Source organism: Erythranthe guttata, chromosome 7, assembly GCF_056151865.1.
Source record: "Erythranthe guttata isolate IM_541 chromosome 7, IM_541, whole genome shotgun sequence".
In the NCBI taxonomy this organism is placed as follows: Eukaryota; Viridiplantae; Streptophyta; class Magnoliopsida; order Lamiales; family Phrymaceae; genus Erythranthe; species Erythranthe guttata.
The window spans coordinates 13,321,017-13,339,006 of record NC_142539.1 but is presented as its reverse complement, the minus strand read 5'-3'; the positions used below and the strand labels follow the sequence as shown (position 1 = coordinate 13,339,006).

At 36.2% G+C, this 17,990-nt stretch overlaps 1 protein-coding gene across 1 annotated transcript; it reads right to left on the bottom strand.

Annotated features, from left to right (window-relative positions):
* Window positions 1-11,348: 11,348 nt before the first annotated feature.
* LOC148769743 (uncharacterized) lies at window positions 11,349-17,607 on the bottom strand. Its single transcript, XM_088820981.1, has 6 exons — window positions 17,438-17,607; window positions 17,131-17,263; window positions 12,533-12,702; window positions 12,055-12,331; window positions 11,824-11,990; window positions 11,349-11,582 (listed from the first exon to the last, which is right to left on the bottom strand). The coding sequence occupies exons 1-6, from the start codon at window positions 17,505-17,507 to the stop codon at window positions 11,410-11,412; spliced, it is 990 nt and encodes a 329-aa protein (XP_088677107.1). The 5' UTR covers window positions 17,508-17,607; the 3' UTR covers window positions 11,349-11,409.
* Window positions 17,608-17,990: the final 383 nt, after the last annotated feature.

The window sequence follows — 17,990 nt, the reverse complement described above, 5'->3', positions numbered from 1 at the left end:
TGCGAACGTAGAGCAGTCACTGCAACACTTCGAGGAACTTCGAGAGAGAGAAGAGATGAGAGGTAGAGAAGTCCCACCGGGCGTGCCAAAATTTGTAACAACAAATTCTTATCTGCGATTTAGACAAACAAGAAAAAACTTGCACAAAAATAATTTTATTGAATTAAAATAAAATATTGCGGGTTACAAACTCTAATTTAATCCTCTGATTCTTCTCTCAAGAATAATATGCGTTTGACTTTGAATTTCGGAGACGGGTCGTTGACTTGATCTTCTCCGGATTTGATTTGGATTTGAATAACGTCTTCCGAGGGTCTTGCGACTTGAATCTCGGATCGAAACGCTGAACTTTGACGGGTTTTGACTTGGAGATCTTGAAGTTCTTGATGGATTTGACCTTTCAATCTTCCTTCGATCTTGATTTGTTGAAGAACGCCCTCGATTTGATGAAGAACGCCTTGAATTTGATGAAGAACGACTTGAATATTGTAAAGAGAATTTTCTCCTACGGTTTTTCTTCTTCTTGAGTTATCTTTTTGAATTGTGTAGAGAGGGTCCCTATTTATAGTGGTAGAATAAGAGTCCTACTTAAAGTCTACTTGATGACGTGGCGCGATTTGATTGGCTCTCTTTAAATTGATATTTATCTCTTATAACTTGGAAGAGAAGAAATAATCCTATTGGCCAATAATTAATTGATAATTATCTCCATAACTTATTTTATAGGATAAATTATAATTTAATTTAGACACAATTTAATTGGCTAATTTAATTAACCAATTAATTAATTTTATGCGTCTACAAATTATGCCCCCTCGAGACTTGTTCACGGACAATGCATATTGGAGTGGATGAGTCTCGATAGTTGCTCAACTTCGATTGCAGCTTGATCTAGCAAAGGACATATATCTTTTGAAATCATGACTGAACTTAGAGAGATTCTAAGTTGCCTGCGTACCCTATAAAGGGATCAAGTCATAACGTAGTTCAAAATATATCCTTTTGAGGGATGTCGTGCACAGTTTATACTCATGTGGACAAGGAGAAACATTTGCAGTTTAAGCTCGTACTGAAGGAGCATTTGACTTGAATTTGTAGATAGTTTATGCTCGTATCAAGGAGCCTTGACTTGATTTCGATATATAGATAGTTTATGCTCGTATCGAGGAGCCTTGACTTGATTTGGATATATATATAGTTTATGCTCGTATCAAGGAGCATTGACTTGATATGTATAGATAGTTTATGCTCGTATCAAGGAGCCTTGACTTGATTTAGATATATAGATAGTTTATGCTCGTATCAAGGAGTCTTGACTTGATTTGAATATGTAGATAGTTTATGTTCGTATCAAGGAGCCTTGACTTGATTTGGATATATAGATAGTTTATGCTCGTATCAAGGAGCCTTTGTTTGATTTGGACATGTAGACCTTTTAAACTCGTGTCAATGAGTACGTCGTTTGATTTGGACATGTAGACCTTTTAAACTCGTGTCAAGGAGTGCTTGATTTGATTTGGACATGTAGACTTTTTAAACTCGTGTCAAGGAGTGTTTGATTTGATTTGGACATGTAGACCTTTTAAACTCGCGTCAAGGAGTATTTGATTTGATTTTGGACATGTAGACCTTTTAAACTCGTGTCAATGAGTATTTGATTTGATTTGGACATGTAGACCTTTTAAACTCGTGTCAACGAGTACTTCATTTGATATGGACATGTAGACCTTTTAAACTCGTGTCAAGGAGTGTTTCACTTGATTTGGACTTGTAGACCTTTTAAACTCGTGTCAAGGAGTATTTGATTTGATTTGGACATGTAGACCTTTTAAACTCGTGTCAATAAGTATTTGATTTGATTTGGACATGTAGACCTTTTAAACTCGTGTCAAGGAGTACTTCATTTGATATGGACATGTAGACCTTTTAAACTCGTGTCAAGGAGAGCTTCACTTGATTTGGAAATGTAGACCTTTTAAACTCGTGTCAAGGAGTGTTTCACTTGATTTGACTTGTCACATTGCATAGGATGTTGTTTCTTCAAAAGACTTGCCCCCATCCTCATGATCTTCTTGTTCTTCTTCAACATGTTTTTCTTTAAGCTGGTACGACTTTTGGAATGAAGGTTCTTCGACTTCATTTGCAGTAATGCTCAACTCCATATCATGCGCTCGAGTGGCCAACTCTTCAAAACTTTTAGGTTGAATTCCTTGAAGGATATATCGGAGTCCCCATTGCATTCCTTGGATGCACAGTTCAATTGCTGATGTCTCAGGCAGTCGATCCTTGCAATGAAGACTCAAATTTCTCCAACAGTTGATGTAGTGGATGACAGGTTGCTTCTCCCATTGGCGGGAATTGGTGAGCTCAATCATGCTGACTGTTCTTCGAGTGCTGTAAAAGCGGTTGAGAAATTCTTACTCCAAGTGCTTCCAAGTATCAATGGAGTTTGCCCCCAAATCAATGTACCAATCAAACGCGTTGTCTTTGAGAGATCGGACGAATTGCTTGACGAGGTGATCTCCGTACGTCCCGGCATCATTGCAAGTCTCGACGAAGTGTGCCACATGTTGCTTGGGGTTGCCTTTGCCGTCAAATTGTTGAAACTTTGGAGGTATATAGCCCATTGGCATCCTTAGATTATCAATCCTTTGCGTGTATGGCTTGACATAGGTTGATGGAGACTTCGAGCTTCCTTCCAACTTGTCTTTGATGGTTCCACTGATCAGCGTCATCACTTGATCTACATGAATCATCCCTTCTGGAGAAACTCGAAAATCTTGAGTTGGAGTCTTCTTGGTTTCAACTGGCTGTTGCTTTGTGGATGTCTCAACTTCGTCTTGAGCCTCTATCTGATCCACAACTTGACTAGCATCGGCTTTGTTCATCTTCTCGATCAACTTGGCAATTTGAGAATCTCGTTGTTGAACATGCTTTGTGAGTCCCTCAATAGCCTTGGCCAAACTTTCAATTTGCTCTTCCATGGTTGTAGGGTTAGTTGTCATGACGGATGCCACTGATAAGTGTTCATTTTGCATGATTTTTACTTATCAATTCTTCGAGTTTTGGTCTTCGTTCGTCCGAGTTTTCGGCTTTATTTGTATATATTATGTTGTTTTTGTTTTATTTATATTTTAGGTAAAGATAAGCTATTTTTGCCGATTCGAGACGATTTTGGAAGCGAAGCCAAGAACCAAACCAAACACGTGCAAAAGTGCATTCTCGCGGATTGTGGCAGTGTTTGGTATTTAAAGCATAACTTTTGCATACAACCTCCGATTGGGCTGATTCAAGTGGATTTATAAAGCTAACTTCAAGGGCTACAACTTTTGTGAAATGCACAATTGTCTAATTCGGGCTGCAAAATGGTCAAAACAGTGTTTGAAGTTGATGCAGAGGCCAGATCGCGATCCAGCATCACCGGATCGCGATCTGGTGGCAAATTCCAGTAGCAGCGAAAAATTGGGGCAGATCGCGATCCGCACTTCCTGGATCGCGATCTGGGAAGGCGGTGCGCAGTTTTCGAGGTTGCCAGATCGCGATCCAAGAAGCCCAGATCGCGATCTGGGCACATAAATCGAGACTAGATATTTTTCTTTGATATCTCACTATAAATAGAAGGTCTCCTTTTAATTTTTGGAGATCTCGGTTATCTCTCGATAATCTCTCGATTATCTCTCGACTTCTTCTTCGGTTTTCTCTTCGGTTCTCGCCAGTTCTTCGCGGGAAGCTTCGACGAGGGTTTCGACTCGGGTTTTTCATAAGCTTTTTCTCTACGTTTAGTTTATGATTTCTCGTGTTCTTCATTTTGATGCTATGTTTGTAATGAACTGAGCATTTTCTTTTAGGGAAATGAAACCTTGTATATATTGATTTTGATTTCCAGATCTGTGATCTATTTGTCGTTCTTTGATTCTGTTTATGTTTTCCTGTATTAAATGCTTTCGATTGTTTGGCCAACAGTTGAATTGATTCTAAATGGGAATGAACTCGAGAGAGGATTTCTCGTTTGACTTTAGGAAATCATAGCTCGGGTTGTGGAAACGGAGACGTGATGCACCTTGGGTAGCCCTTAAGGACTTGACCTAAATGCTCTCTTAATATCAGGTTCTGAACGGAGACGTCGGACCTGTGGGTAGACTCTAACTACACTGGAGACGGGGGTTAGGGTACTTTAGTGTCTGGGTTAGCGAACATAGAATTGACATTAGATTCGGGTTTGTAGATCTTTATCGATAGTACACTGGTGGATTTTACCCTAGAAGCCATCACACGTCGGAATTCCTCGATTATACTGGCGGACCGTTGTTTTTATTTTTGTTTCCTTTTTGCTTCATTTCATCCCCCATTATTTCCTTCGTCTAGATAGAGTTTAGGATAGTATAATTACGGTACTTGGTAGATTTAGGAACTTAATTCCCTGTGGATCGATATCTGGAATTCACTATTCTACAAAACGCGATACTGTACACTTGCGGTTATTTATACGTAGGTTTTACGCGTATCAAGTTTTTGGCGCCGTTGCCGGGGAATTAGTTAATCTTGAATTTACTAATATCGTTACCAACTATCCTTACTTTACTTTAGACATTTTTTTTTCTTTTGATTTTTTTTTATTTGTATAGCAGATTTGTATACATCGATGGCCTCGATTTATGATCTCTCTCTTTGCAAGATTCAATCCAGAGCTGATTACATTCAACATGAGTTGGAGGATATTGAAAGACATCGAAGGTTGAACCCAGAAAATGGAATTGCACAAACAAATGAGCACTTCTGCTATCTACAAGAAGAACTCCACTTTTTGGCAAATATTTTCGAAAATTTTCAGAGATGTCACATTCATAAACCACATCCGACCATCCTTTATGAAGACAACGAGGTATTTACAGATTTTCGTATGAACGATGAGGTTGAGCACCTTGAGGGAATTATTCATCCAAGTTCTGTAGATACTTTTGCGTGTGATGAGAGTGAGATGAAGATGATGGTAGAGGAACTTGACGAACAAAATCCTATCCACATTGTAACTCCGGATTTGATTGTGACCGAGGAGATGAGTATCAAATTCGAGGTAGAGCTTACTCCAAAGATCAAAATATCTTGTGTACGAGTTTGAGAGATCGGTAGGCAAGCAACCCATCCTAGTCTCCTACCGACTGATTTCCCAAGTAAACGAAAAGTACCATGGGTTGGGATGGTCATTACAAGATTGCAATCTAGTCCATGAGATGATTGCAAAGTATGTTTCAAGACTGATGGATGGATGCGCAATCTACAAGGCTTTGGATTGGACATAATCCGTCCAAATTGTGTCGAGCCGTCTACAGTAAAACAGGCGCTGAATGGGAGGCAACCCATTATTTATTTATCGTCATTTATTTTCTTTATTTTTGTCGTTTTTGCAATTTTTTTTTTATTTTAAAGCTAAATTTCACCCATTTTTCTTGATTTTTGCCAGTATCTCGTCCCCAAGGAAAGAAGAGTAAGAAGTCGGAAAGTCTAGAAAATTTCGGCAATTCGCCCTCGGTGCCAAAATTCACGGCACCCCGTGCAACCAAAGAACACTTTCGCAACCGTAGAACACTGATCAATCTGCGGCGCGACTGTTCAGGGCGTATTTCTTTCTCATTTCTTTTATTTTTCGCATTGAGGGCAATGCATGATTTAAGTTTGGGGGGGAATTTAGCTTATTTTGATTTGGTCTTTTGCATGCATATCATATAATTTAGTTTCATTTATGTATTTCGATTTCCGTAATTGTGTTATGTTTGTCACATGCATTTCATTTAGGATCGAGTGTAAGTTGCATTTCCGGATTCTATTGAAGCAAAGCAATTAATGAATTAGTAGATGGGCTAGTTGATTTTAAAATTGAAATTATGGATAACCGGCTAATTATAGATGTACCTTCCGACTGCGTTTTTGCAACTTGTGTGGATAGCCTTTCGAATCCTTTCCGATTAAGCTTGAGCGCACTTTTCTGAGGGGTATAATAGTCTGAGGTTTGGGGGGCGAGTTAGAATTGAATTATGTGTTCACGATTTCCAGTTGTTGGCTAAAAGTTCTATCAATGGTCTTTACGTTTTTATTTTATGTTCGATGTTAAAAAAAAAAATAATAATAATAATTTGTGTTATTGTTGTGATTCACGCTCTGATTTCCCCGCCTTTCTGACTCGAGCTTAACCCGTTGGGTGCACCTCGTCGCCTAAGTCTCTGGAGCTGTCGAGCTTGGGGGTTTCTTGGACTAAAGTTCGATACATGGGTCAGGGAGATAACACAGTGGTATCGAGCCTTGCACGAGTCACGATTATACCCGTAAAAAAAAAATGAAAAAAGGAAAAAGTTGTGATGAAAATCACCAAAAATATTGTTGTTGTCATTTCTTTTATTTGAATAAATAGACCTACTTATGCCCAACTCGAGTTTCTGAATTCCTGAATCAAAACTTACTTTTCACCCACATTTCTACTCAAAACCCTCGATAATTGTGTTTATTGTTTAATTACGGATTCTTGAGTCTATCTTTCATTTTGGTGTAGAAACAACTAATTGCGTCGGTAAGAAAGTCGAATACCTTAAGCCGTATGCCATTCTAAGATTTTAGGTTATCTAGCTCGTTTCATCTTTGGAATTAATTGCAATGCTTTGACCAATCCGGCAACTTTGTGGGTGTGTTGTCTGAAAACCCTCACGAGACACAACTCGTCCTTTGGGGGTACCCAGGGGTTCAACGGCTTGTTGCATACGCTAAATGCAATCGTGTTTCCCTACGTTAGTGGCCTAGGTTTAGTTTTTTTTGCTTTTGTCGTTTTTGTTTTTGGGTTGTTGTTGTTTTGTTTTGATTTACTCGGGACGAGTAAAGATCTAAGTTTGAGGGTGTGATAAGTGTTCATTTTGCATGATTTTTACTTATCAATTCTTCGAGTTTTGGTCTTCGTTCGTCCGAGTTTTCGGCTTTATTTGTATATATTATGTTGTTTTTGTTTTATTTATATTTTAGGTAAAGATAAGCTATTTTTGCCGATTCGAGACGATTTTGGAAGCGAAGCCAAGAACCAAACCAAACACGTGCAAAAGTGCATTCTCGCGGATTGTGGCAGTGTTTGGTATTTAAAGCATAACTTTTGCATACGACCTCCGATTGGGCTGATTCAAGTGGATTTAGAAAGCTAACTTCAAGGGCTACAACTTTTGTGAAATGCACAATTGTCTAATTCGGGCTGCAAAATGGCCAAAACAGTGTTTGAAGTTGATGCAGAGGCCAGATCGCGATCCAGCATCACCGGATCGCGATCTGGTGGCAAATTCCAGTAGCAGCGAAAAATTGGGGCAGATCGCGATCCGCACTTCCTGGATCGCGATCTGGGAAGGCGGTGCGAAGTTTTCGAGGTTGCCAGATCGCGATCCAAGAAGCCCAGATCGCGATCTGGGCACATAAATCGAGACTAGATATTTTTCTTTGATATCTCACTATAAATAGAAGGTCTCCTTTTCATTTTTGGAGATCTCGATTATCTCTCGATAATCTCTCGATTATCTCTCGACTTCTTCTTCGGTTTTCTCTTCGGTTCTCGCCAGTTCTTCGCGGGAAGCTTCGACGAGGGTTTCGACTCGGGTTTTTCATAAGCTTTTTCTTTACGTTTAGTTTATGATTTCTCGTGTTCCATTTTGATGCTATGTTTGTAATGAACTGAGCATTTTCTTTTAGGGAAATGAAACCTTGTATATATTGATTTTGATTTCCAGATCTGTGATCTATTTGTCGTTCTTTGATTCTGTTTATGTTTTCCTGTATTAAATGCTTTCGATTGTTTGGCCAACAGTTGAATTGATTCTAAATGGGAATGAACTCGAGAGAGGATTTCTCGTTTGATTTTAGGAAATCATAGCTCGGGTTGTGGAAACGGAGACGTGATGCACCTCGGGTAGCCCTTAAGGACTTGACCTAAATGCTCTCTTAATATCAGGTTCTGAACGGAGACGTCGGACCTGTGGGTAGACTCTAACTACACTGGAGACGGGGGTTAGGGTACTTTAGTGTCTGGGTTAGCGAACATAGAATTGACATTAGATTCGGGTTTGTAGATCTTTATCGATAGTACACTGGTGGATTTTACCCTAGAAGCCATCACACGTCGGAATTCCTCGATTATACTGGCGGATCGTTGTTTTTATTTTTGTTTCCTTTTTGCTTCATTTCATCCCCCATTATTTCCTTCGTCTAGATAGAGTTTAGGATAGTATAATTACGGTACTTGGTAGATTTAGGAACTTAATTCCCTGTGGATCGATATCTGGAATTCACTATTCTACAAAACGCGATACTGTACACTTGCGGTTATTTATACGTAGGTTTTACGCGTATCAGCCACCTCTGAGTAGCTTGATGTTGAACGAGGTGTGGGCTGTGAAGTCTCTCGTTTTGAACCTGCTACGTCTGCACTTGTGTTGACAAGAGGTGGTAAGCCTTTCTCAATGGTTTGGGGCGTTGAGCTAGTCTCGGAGGATGCTTGCACATTCTTAGCCATACTCCTTGTAAATACACCCACACTTGATGAATCCGAAGTAGCAGCCTTCATTGCGAACGTAGAGCAGTCACTGCAACACTTCGAGGAACTTCGAGAGAGAGAAGAGATGAGAGGTAGAGAAGTCCCACCGGGCGTGCCAAAATTTGTAACAACAAATTCTTATCTGCGATTTAGACAAACAAGAAAAAACTTGCACAAAAATAATTTTATTGAATTAAAATAAAATATTGCGGGTTACAAACTCTAATTTAATCCTCTGATTCTTCTCTCAAGAATAATATGCGTTTGACTTTGAATTTCGGAGACGGGTCGTTGACTTGATCTTCTCTGGATTTGATTTGGATTTGAATAACGTCTTCCGAGGGTCTTGCGACTTGAATCTCGGATCGAAACGCTGAACTTTGACGGGTTTTGACTTGGAGATCTTGAAGTTCTTGATGGATTTGACCTTTCAATCTTCCTTCGATCTTGATTTGTTGAAGAACGCCCTCGATTTGATGAAGAACGCCTTGAATTTGATGAAGAACGACTTGAATATTGTAGAGAGAATTTTCTCCTACGGTTTTTCTTCTTCTTGAGTTATCTTTTTGAATTGTGTAGAGAGGGTCCCTATTTATAGTGGTAGAATAAGAGTCCTACTTAAAGTCTACTTGATGACGTGGCGCGATTTGATTGGCTCTCTTTAAATTGATATTTATCTCTTATAACTTGGAAGAGAAGAAATAATCCTATTGGCCAATAATTAATTGATAATTATCTCCATAACTTATTTTATAGGATAAATTATAATTTAATTTAGACACAACTTAATTGGCTAATTTAATTAACCAATTAATTAATTTTATCCGTCTACAAACATATCGAGTTTTCCAAATTGAATTAAATAACCACCAAAATAAAGAGCTCGACGAGAGGAATCAAACAGTAGTTAAACCATCGAATTCCGACCACCTAAGAGAAAGTTATGGCTTCGGGAAGAACCTTCGTCAGTTGGAGATCTATGAGGCCGGGATTTGAATCTGAGAGTTGAGAGGGGAAGAGAGAGACGACTGTGAGAGACTAGGGTTTAAAACTAATTTTAAAAGAGAATTTTAGGTACTTCAAGGTGAGATAGGAGGGTCTGTCAAATTAATTTCAAAATGGAGGAAGTACTTAGTGGTTAATTATATATAATTTTTATATGTGGGGTCCTTAAAATAATCCCATATATTATATATTCGTAAATTAGTCAAAAGTTTCTCTTTTTTTTTTTTAGGAAAGAGATGATAATATTAGGCAGCAACGGCCAAATTCGAGGGAATGATAGATCCTTCTTGTCACTTGACAAAGCAGAAAGAACAAGAAGAAAAATAACTAGAAAGAAATAAAAACAATCTTCTAAGATGGCACCAAAGGATTTGAGCGATAGTTACTTATAACTCAGCGATTCCATCACCGATAGACGGTATCATTAATAGTCCGGAAGTGTATTAGAGGTTAACAAAATGCGAATATCTTATTACATTGGTTACATTTTGCGTCATCATATTTTACCCATTTAATCATGCTATTTTTTTGATAAAATTGGTCCGCCGTTTATTTTTGTTCTTAAGTTGGATGGGAAAAGCATGTGCCTCTCACATGTCTTCAATATTCAACACTATATGAAAATATACTTTTAACAAAATGCATTGCGTCTTGTTAAAACAGATTTTTCATAATTAAAACTTGATTGAAATTCAAAATTATATAAATTCCAAAAAAACAAAATCGATATAAAATAAAATAACAATTATTTCAAAAAAAAATATTGTTTCAAAATAAAAATAAAATTTCGATCCGGATAGGCGGGATGAGAAACCTCCATTTCAATCTTCACCCTAATTGAATAATGTAAAACTTGATAAATTGTTTCAAAATATTGTTAGAAGTATTGTCTAAAATAATAATATAATTTTTTAAAACCGGAATTTCTTGAATCCAAATAACATGAAAATTATTGTTTTAAATAAAATAAAAATCTGATCGTTATAGGCGGAGTAAGAAAACTTCGTTCAAATTTTCACCCTTACTTAATAATCTAAAACTCGATATTTTTTTTCAAAATAAATTCAGAAATATTGTTTTAAAAATCATTATATTGTCTAAAAAATAATGTTGTGTTTTAAAATCGGCATTTTTGGAAATTGAATGAAAATATTACTTTAAAATAAAAATTCGATCAAACTAGGCAGCATAAGAAAACTCCTTTCCAATTTTCACCCATATTGAATGATTTAAAACTCGACATATTGTCTCACAATTGGGATATTTGGAATTGACTAGAGGTGAAAATTGGAATGAAGATTTCTAATTCCCCAATTCCTATCGGGTTTTTTTTTTATTTTGGTTTGTAACGATATTATTTAATTTAATTCCAAAATTGCCGATTTTGGAACAATATTTTAAATTTTAGACTATATTTTGATTTTTTAAACAATATTTCCGAAACGAGTTGATTTTTTGGAATTTACGTGATTTTGATTTTATACTAAATTTTAATTAAAAATAATAATTATAAAAATTATGTTTTAACAACACAATGCGTATTGTTGAAAGTTTCCATGTAGTGTTGTAAATTGAAGGCATGTGAGAGGCACATGCCATTTTCCATCCAACTTAACTGCAAAAATTAACGGCTGACCAATTCTGTCAAAAAATGGCATGATTAAGGGCTACTATTGTAACTCCAAAATGTTTAGGGACAATTTTGAAAAAGTAGGTAAAGTATGATGACGAAAAATGCAATCTTTTCAAATTTCAACAGTCACTGTATCACGAATCATATACATGTCAATACACGAAAGAACCGATACACAAAATCACTAAAAATAATAATGGTGAAGTGAAGAATGGTCTTATTTTTGAATTGGCAAGGGAGAAACTTGCACAACAGCTTTCACAGAGATCTCCAATTCTAGATGACAAGAGTCATTCACAATGAATCCTTTTTTAGGATCATTTATAGTTTCAATCTCTATGAAGCTAGGCCATCCCCAATTATCGCTGGAACCGACATACCACCAAGTATCTGCATCACAAAAGTGCAGTGTTTCAGTGGTAGAAATTTGCAATTTACGGCAATAATCGCGGTGCAAACATCAACGTTTTATGCAAACTTGATGAACTATTTAATGTTGTGTTTTGTTTTTTGTGCATTTTCAGACCAAACTCGGAACATTCTCAACTGAACTTGTAAAATAAACGGATGTCGCAAACATGCCTCAGTTACGCTACTACAATTACCATATATGTTTGTTGATGTAGCTTACTAGTATATTTATGATGTTTATCATGAAGCTGGTTTTTGATGCATATGGTCCGACATGCCTGCACTCTTTCAGAAGGCGTAGCAGTATTGGAACCATAATACCACAAAAAGACAGAGACATGGCGGCCAGATGCGTCTCCATTTCCTTTGGGATGAAGCTTAACAGCCCTGTGCCGTGAAAAAAACTCATGTCAAAGGATGAAACATAGTTCAAACACAAATCTATAATTACCATTTGTGGTCTCCAGCAATGAATTCTTCAGATTTCCAAAACTCTCCGAGTTTGGAGAAGTTTGGAATCTTCCAATCACGCTTGTAAGGAATTTGAAAATTCTTCAAAGACAAACATTCTGTTGTGAATGCTTCCTTTTTAACAACATAAACCTCAGCACCAAACACACAGCTGTCTTTAACTAGGTACCCGTTCGATGGATCAGTGAGGAACTTCTTAGAGATAAATTTTGAAAAACCCCATTCAGACTTCACGCCTAGGAAACGTCTTGTTATTCCTGTCCCATGTAAAGATTGGAAATGAACAATTGCTTTCCCCTTATAGAAATAGTCATTAACAATTTAAGTAAATTAAATGAATAAAGGTAATAAATACCTAATGAATAAAGGTAGTTGTCAAGAATCAGATTGTAAAGAAAGGTAATAAGTACCTAATGAATAAAGGTAATAAGTACCTAATGAATAAAGGTAATAAGTACCTAATGAATAAAGGTAGTTGTCATGAATCTGATTGTAAAGAAAGATGCTAAACACAGCATTGACCTCCCAGTTTGCAGGCATAGAACTTGTGTCCCCCATAGCCAAGTATATAGAAATATAGTCGCTATCATTTTCTTTGTCCTCTCCATTAGGATAAATTATTAATTTCCTGTAAAGGTGAAAAAGGAAGAAAATTATAGCAACAAAGAATGACAAATTAATAAAAATGATAATATTCTATTGGTTTTTTAATATTTTTATTTTTGTTCATCCAACAATTTCCGATTCAAAGAAAAAAAAAATTCTCAAAGCTTAAACTTTTGGTTTAGATGGTCATTCAATATGTTGGAGATATTTATATTAATTTATACAAATCACTAATAGCTTAAACTTTTGATTGAGATGCCCATTCAATATGGTCTCAAGGATTGTTTTGATTTTTAACCAACTTGAGAGAAATGGTGAAAAATGAAAGAGAAAAGAGTGGTCGAAAAAAATACTCCTATCTTTTGGTCCAAGGTTCGACTACATCGTCGTGGCCATTGAATAGTCCAACGACGTTGAGAGTCTTAAAGTGATTGAGATATAGGGTAAATTGCAAGTCCATGCAGAGAAGATCAAATTAAAAGGCCAAACAAATGGCCCGAAGTAGAACAACCCCTTCAAGCAAAGACAAACTATTCCGACGAAACAAAACATGTTGGTGTTTGATATGAGGCAGAGGTAGAGGTCGTGGTCGTGGCAGAGGTCGTGAAGGAAAAATCTGTTATAACAATGACGAAACTGAGCAAGAGAAATATCGACCAACAAAGGTCGTGGAAGAGGTGGACTGAATCGACGACAAGACAAGAAAAGATGTTCAATGTTACAATTGTCAGTCTATGGGTGGTTTCGGTACTGTTGCCGGATATTTTGGTCAATACCGTGTACCTACTGAAACATATGGTATTGATAAATTCGATATTGTTACCGTACGTACCAACGATTGCGGTATGCCGTTATTCGGTGTACCATTACTTTCTATACGGTATATCGGTACGTGGTACTCTACCATTAGATTTAATTTGTTACACTTCGAATGATATGAATTATTATAAGACGATCTTTATGAAAACACAATAAAATATTTTAACATTTTAACCAAGAACATTTTATTCAATTTCTCATAGCTCTCTCAATATTTATCAAACTTCAACTTCATTGATTTAGCCACACCTTGCAAAATAAGATTACTAGAGCCATGAATTTTCTTTTCAATCATGAGATGCACACTTTTTGTTGTAATAAGCTTCATTAATGTTGTCTCATAAAACTTTGATTAGAAACTATATTTTTGCTTTTTAGGGTTTGACGTGTTTATTAGTAATTTTAACTTTTGAAAAATTATTGACCAATATAAAAGAATTATATATTAAATAAATTCTAAAATTCAAATTTGCGGTACGGTACAATATTACCATGGTTTTGAAAATACAATATTAATATTGTTACCGTACCGTATAATAGTGGTACGGTACCAATACCGTACCAAATGTAGTGGTAACCAAAGTTTCAATAATTTTTCGGTATTGTTTAGTTGCTATACCGTTGTATTCTTTTAATACAATAGGCGGTAATTATTTTTCTGCCCCAATTGTCGCCAATATGGACACTATGCTTGGGAGTTTCAAAATGAGTCAATAATGAAAAAATCCATTATGTCGAAGAGATGGAAAAGGAAGTTGCAGAGATATTTCTCTTGACGTATGATGTAATGGTGGACGAGAACGATAGCTCTTGTTATTAATTCTGGTGCAAACTAGCAACCACATGTACGAAAGGGATAAAGTGGAGGACTCGCTAGAAGCTAACTTAATGGAGCATTTAAAACAGAAGTTCGTTGAACTTGAGGTCAAAGACGCAAATAATCGGAAGATTAAGGAGCAACTCAAAAAAATGACTTCAGAATGTGCGGAGTTGCTACAAATAAATGTCAAATTGCATCCAGTGATCTCTCGTATTGTTGAACAGAGAGACCTCATTCCATCAACTAGGAATGTGAATTATTCAAATGATATGTTCCTTCTACAAGTTGAGCACGTGAGGTTGAGAAACTAAGAAAACGATTAGTTGAAGCAATCGAGTCAAAGAATGACAACAAGAAACTTGAAATTGAAAGTCCGTGTACTAATAGATAGCTGCTAAAGATCGGGTAGAAGTTGAGTAAGTGGCAATGACGTCGAGTATAGTTAAAGCAGCTCAACTTTGATCAAGAAGATTCAGCACAAGTTTTCCTCGATAACAAGTTTGTGATTGAACTTGTGAAAACTTACAGGTTTCATGATCGAAGCAAAGACATTGATACTCGGTACCATTTCATCTGAGAGTGCATTGCAAAGAAAAAAGTTCAAGTGAAGTTCGGAATGTCCGAAAATGAAATTGCCTAAATCTTCACGAAACCCCTCAAGAGAGATTTATTAGAGAATTTGAGGAGTCAACTTGGAATGCAAGAATCAAGCTTAGGGGGCATGTTGGAATGAATAAATTAGATTCATTAATCAAGTTCAAAGTATTGAATGTTCTAGAACTTGCTAGAATTCATAAATGTGGAATAATACATTAATTTTCTCTTTGAAAGATTCATGTATAATGTGATGGAGAAAGAATATAAATTAATTATGTATTCATGTATTTATTCATTTATAAGATGTCAAAATAAATAAAAAATATTCTATAGATAAAAAATAGACTTGTTAAGTGAGTCTTGTAATTGTGTTGATTGAATAAGTAATGTAGTAAATTTTGAGGTCCCTATGGTGCCAATAATTACACTCACCCCTCTAAAACTTTGGTTAGAAACTCTAATGTGGCAATGCATTGGATATGTTATACCGATAGAGTTCTAACAAACAATTAGTTTCAAGAAGTGGTGGTAGGCAACATAGAGCAAGGGGGTTATTTAAGAAATGTTGGGGGAGCCATGTCACCCCTAGCTCTATGTCGTCTCCAACAGTTACTGAATTAATAGTCCGTTAGAACTCTAGAGTAATAACGTATCCAATGATTTATCCCGTTAGAGTTTCTAACAATGTTTCAGGGGGTGATTGTAATTACGAATGCCACATAGACCTTAAAGTTATTTTAGCATACCTCAGGGGTGTTGGTGTAGTGTAAACCCGAAACCCGAAACCCGAAAACCCGAAACCCGAAAACCCGAAACCCGAAACCCGAAACCCGAAACCCGAAACCCGAAACCCGAAACCCGTACCATTTATTTTATTGTAAAAAGTTCTTGTACAGTTGTACCCTTTTAGCACACAACACCTAAACAATTGCTACAAAAATTAAACCGGAAAGGAGTTTTTGGCAATAAAATAACACAACATAGTATTTTAGTAATTAGATATGACGCATGGGCACTAATTGTAATAAACTCTAATATCTTGCTACTTAATTGTCTCACATGATCAAAATTGGGAACAATTACAATTTTTGTCCCTAAAATTTACAACTAAAATGATTTTGGTCCCCAAAATGTCACGCCGACGAAATTAGTCCCTAAACTCACCACTTTTGTACGATTTTGGTTCGACCGTCAAGTTTTGTGGTTAAGTTGGACGGATGTGTCACATGCGGCGCACGTTGACGTCCATTTGGCTGTTAGTTGTCCAGCTGGACAATACCCAGTGTCTACTTGGCCGATGGAACGTGATGTGGAGCGACACATCAATCTTCTGCCCTATTTCTATTCTAAAATATCTAATTCTCCATATCCTTAATGAACCCGTAAATCCAACTTCTAAATTCCCATTTCAAATCCTTAAATTGAGGTGAAATACGGAATTATCATAATCTTCTTCGAAAGTTTTTGAATGTCCGTGGAGTTAAACAGTCACAATCGCAAAACAATTTTCGGTTTTGGTAAATTTACTCAAAGTTCTTATATTTGAACAATTTTCGATTTTGGTAATTTGTCTAGATGCAGTGTTGATTTCACCTCAATGTGTGTGATGTAGCATAAAACCCCGTTGAGAGAGCAATACGAAAATTTGGTATTTTGTTTGTCCAGTGCTTACGGGATTGGGAAATTGGGAGTTTGAGAGAGTGATGGAAAAATTGGGGATCTAATTTTGGTAGGGTTTACGGGATTGAGAAATTGGGTTGGATAGAGAGGAGGGAACAATGTGAGGTGGACTGGGAGTTGTCCTGGACAACTAGCAACCAAATGGATGTCACGTGTGCCGCACGTGACAAATCCGTCCAACTTAACCATAAAACCTGACGGTTGAACCAAAATCGTGCAAAAGTGGTGAGTTTAGGGACCAATTTCGTGGGTGTAACGTTTTAGGGACCAAAATCGTTTTAGTGGTAAAGTATATTGACGCATAATGTAATTATCCCTCAAAATTCATAGTACTTACAATATCAATTTGTTCATGAACTTCAAATGCCATAATGGTATTAAAAAGTTTCACCAATATCAATTCGTTCATTCGCTAAATTTATTTATTCTCCAAAATATGAGTTATTAACCTATATATATCTAGTAAGTGAAGAATATGTAATTCTTTCAACAAGACTCAAGGCAGAACTTTAATAGATAGAAGAATGTACATACCACTTGTGTTCTCCAGCCACAAAATCACTTGTTTCGTATTTATCAATCCCACAGTTTTGAAGCAACGAGCACGACTCAATCTTGAACAAAAAATGTGCTGGTGATGCGTCTCTTGTTTCTAGTGCGATGTAATCTGACCCCAATAATAGCTTCAATAAAATTGCCCTCCTCACACGCACACACACACACACACACACACACACATATATATATATATATATATATATATATATATATATATATATATATACGTTATCACGAAAAAAGAAAGAAAGAAGAAATATTTGAATTTGTGAATTTGTCGTACCATCTGCTAGTCGTCCTGCTGCTGCTACTGCTCGTGCTGCTGCTGCTGAGGCTGCTGTTATCAGAGCCATCGTGATTCCTTACTTTCTTTCTACTTTGGTGTTTTTGGATGAATTAATTAAGGTTCATAATTTTTTGTCAATTTTTATACCATTGTAGAACTTTTCTTACAAGTTTCAATATATATATATATATATATATATATATATATATATATATATATATATATATATATATATATATATATATTAACAAAGGCCTTTTGATCGCTTCCCAAGAGCCATATTATTTCAACGACCAATTAAACAGTGAATAAATAATATGTCCTGCACTTCACGATGACAAGTTATATCTGATAAGATATTTTAAGAGATGATAAGTTGTTACATTTTATTTTTAGAATTAATTTTTAAAGTGTCAGGATAATGATTTATAAGCTATTTTTACTTATTATAAGATCTTAAATGAAAAATGTGGGATAGATGTACTTATTTTTACTTATATATATATATATATATATATATATATATATATATATATATATATATATATAT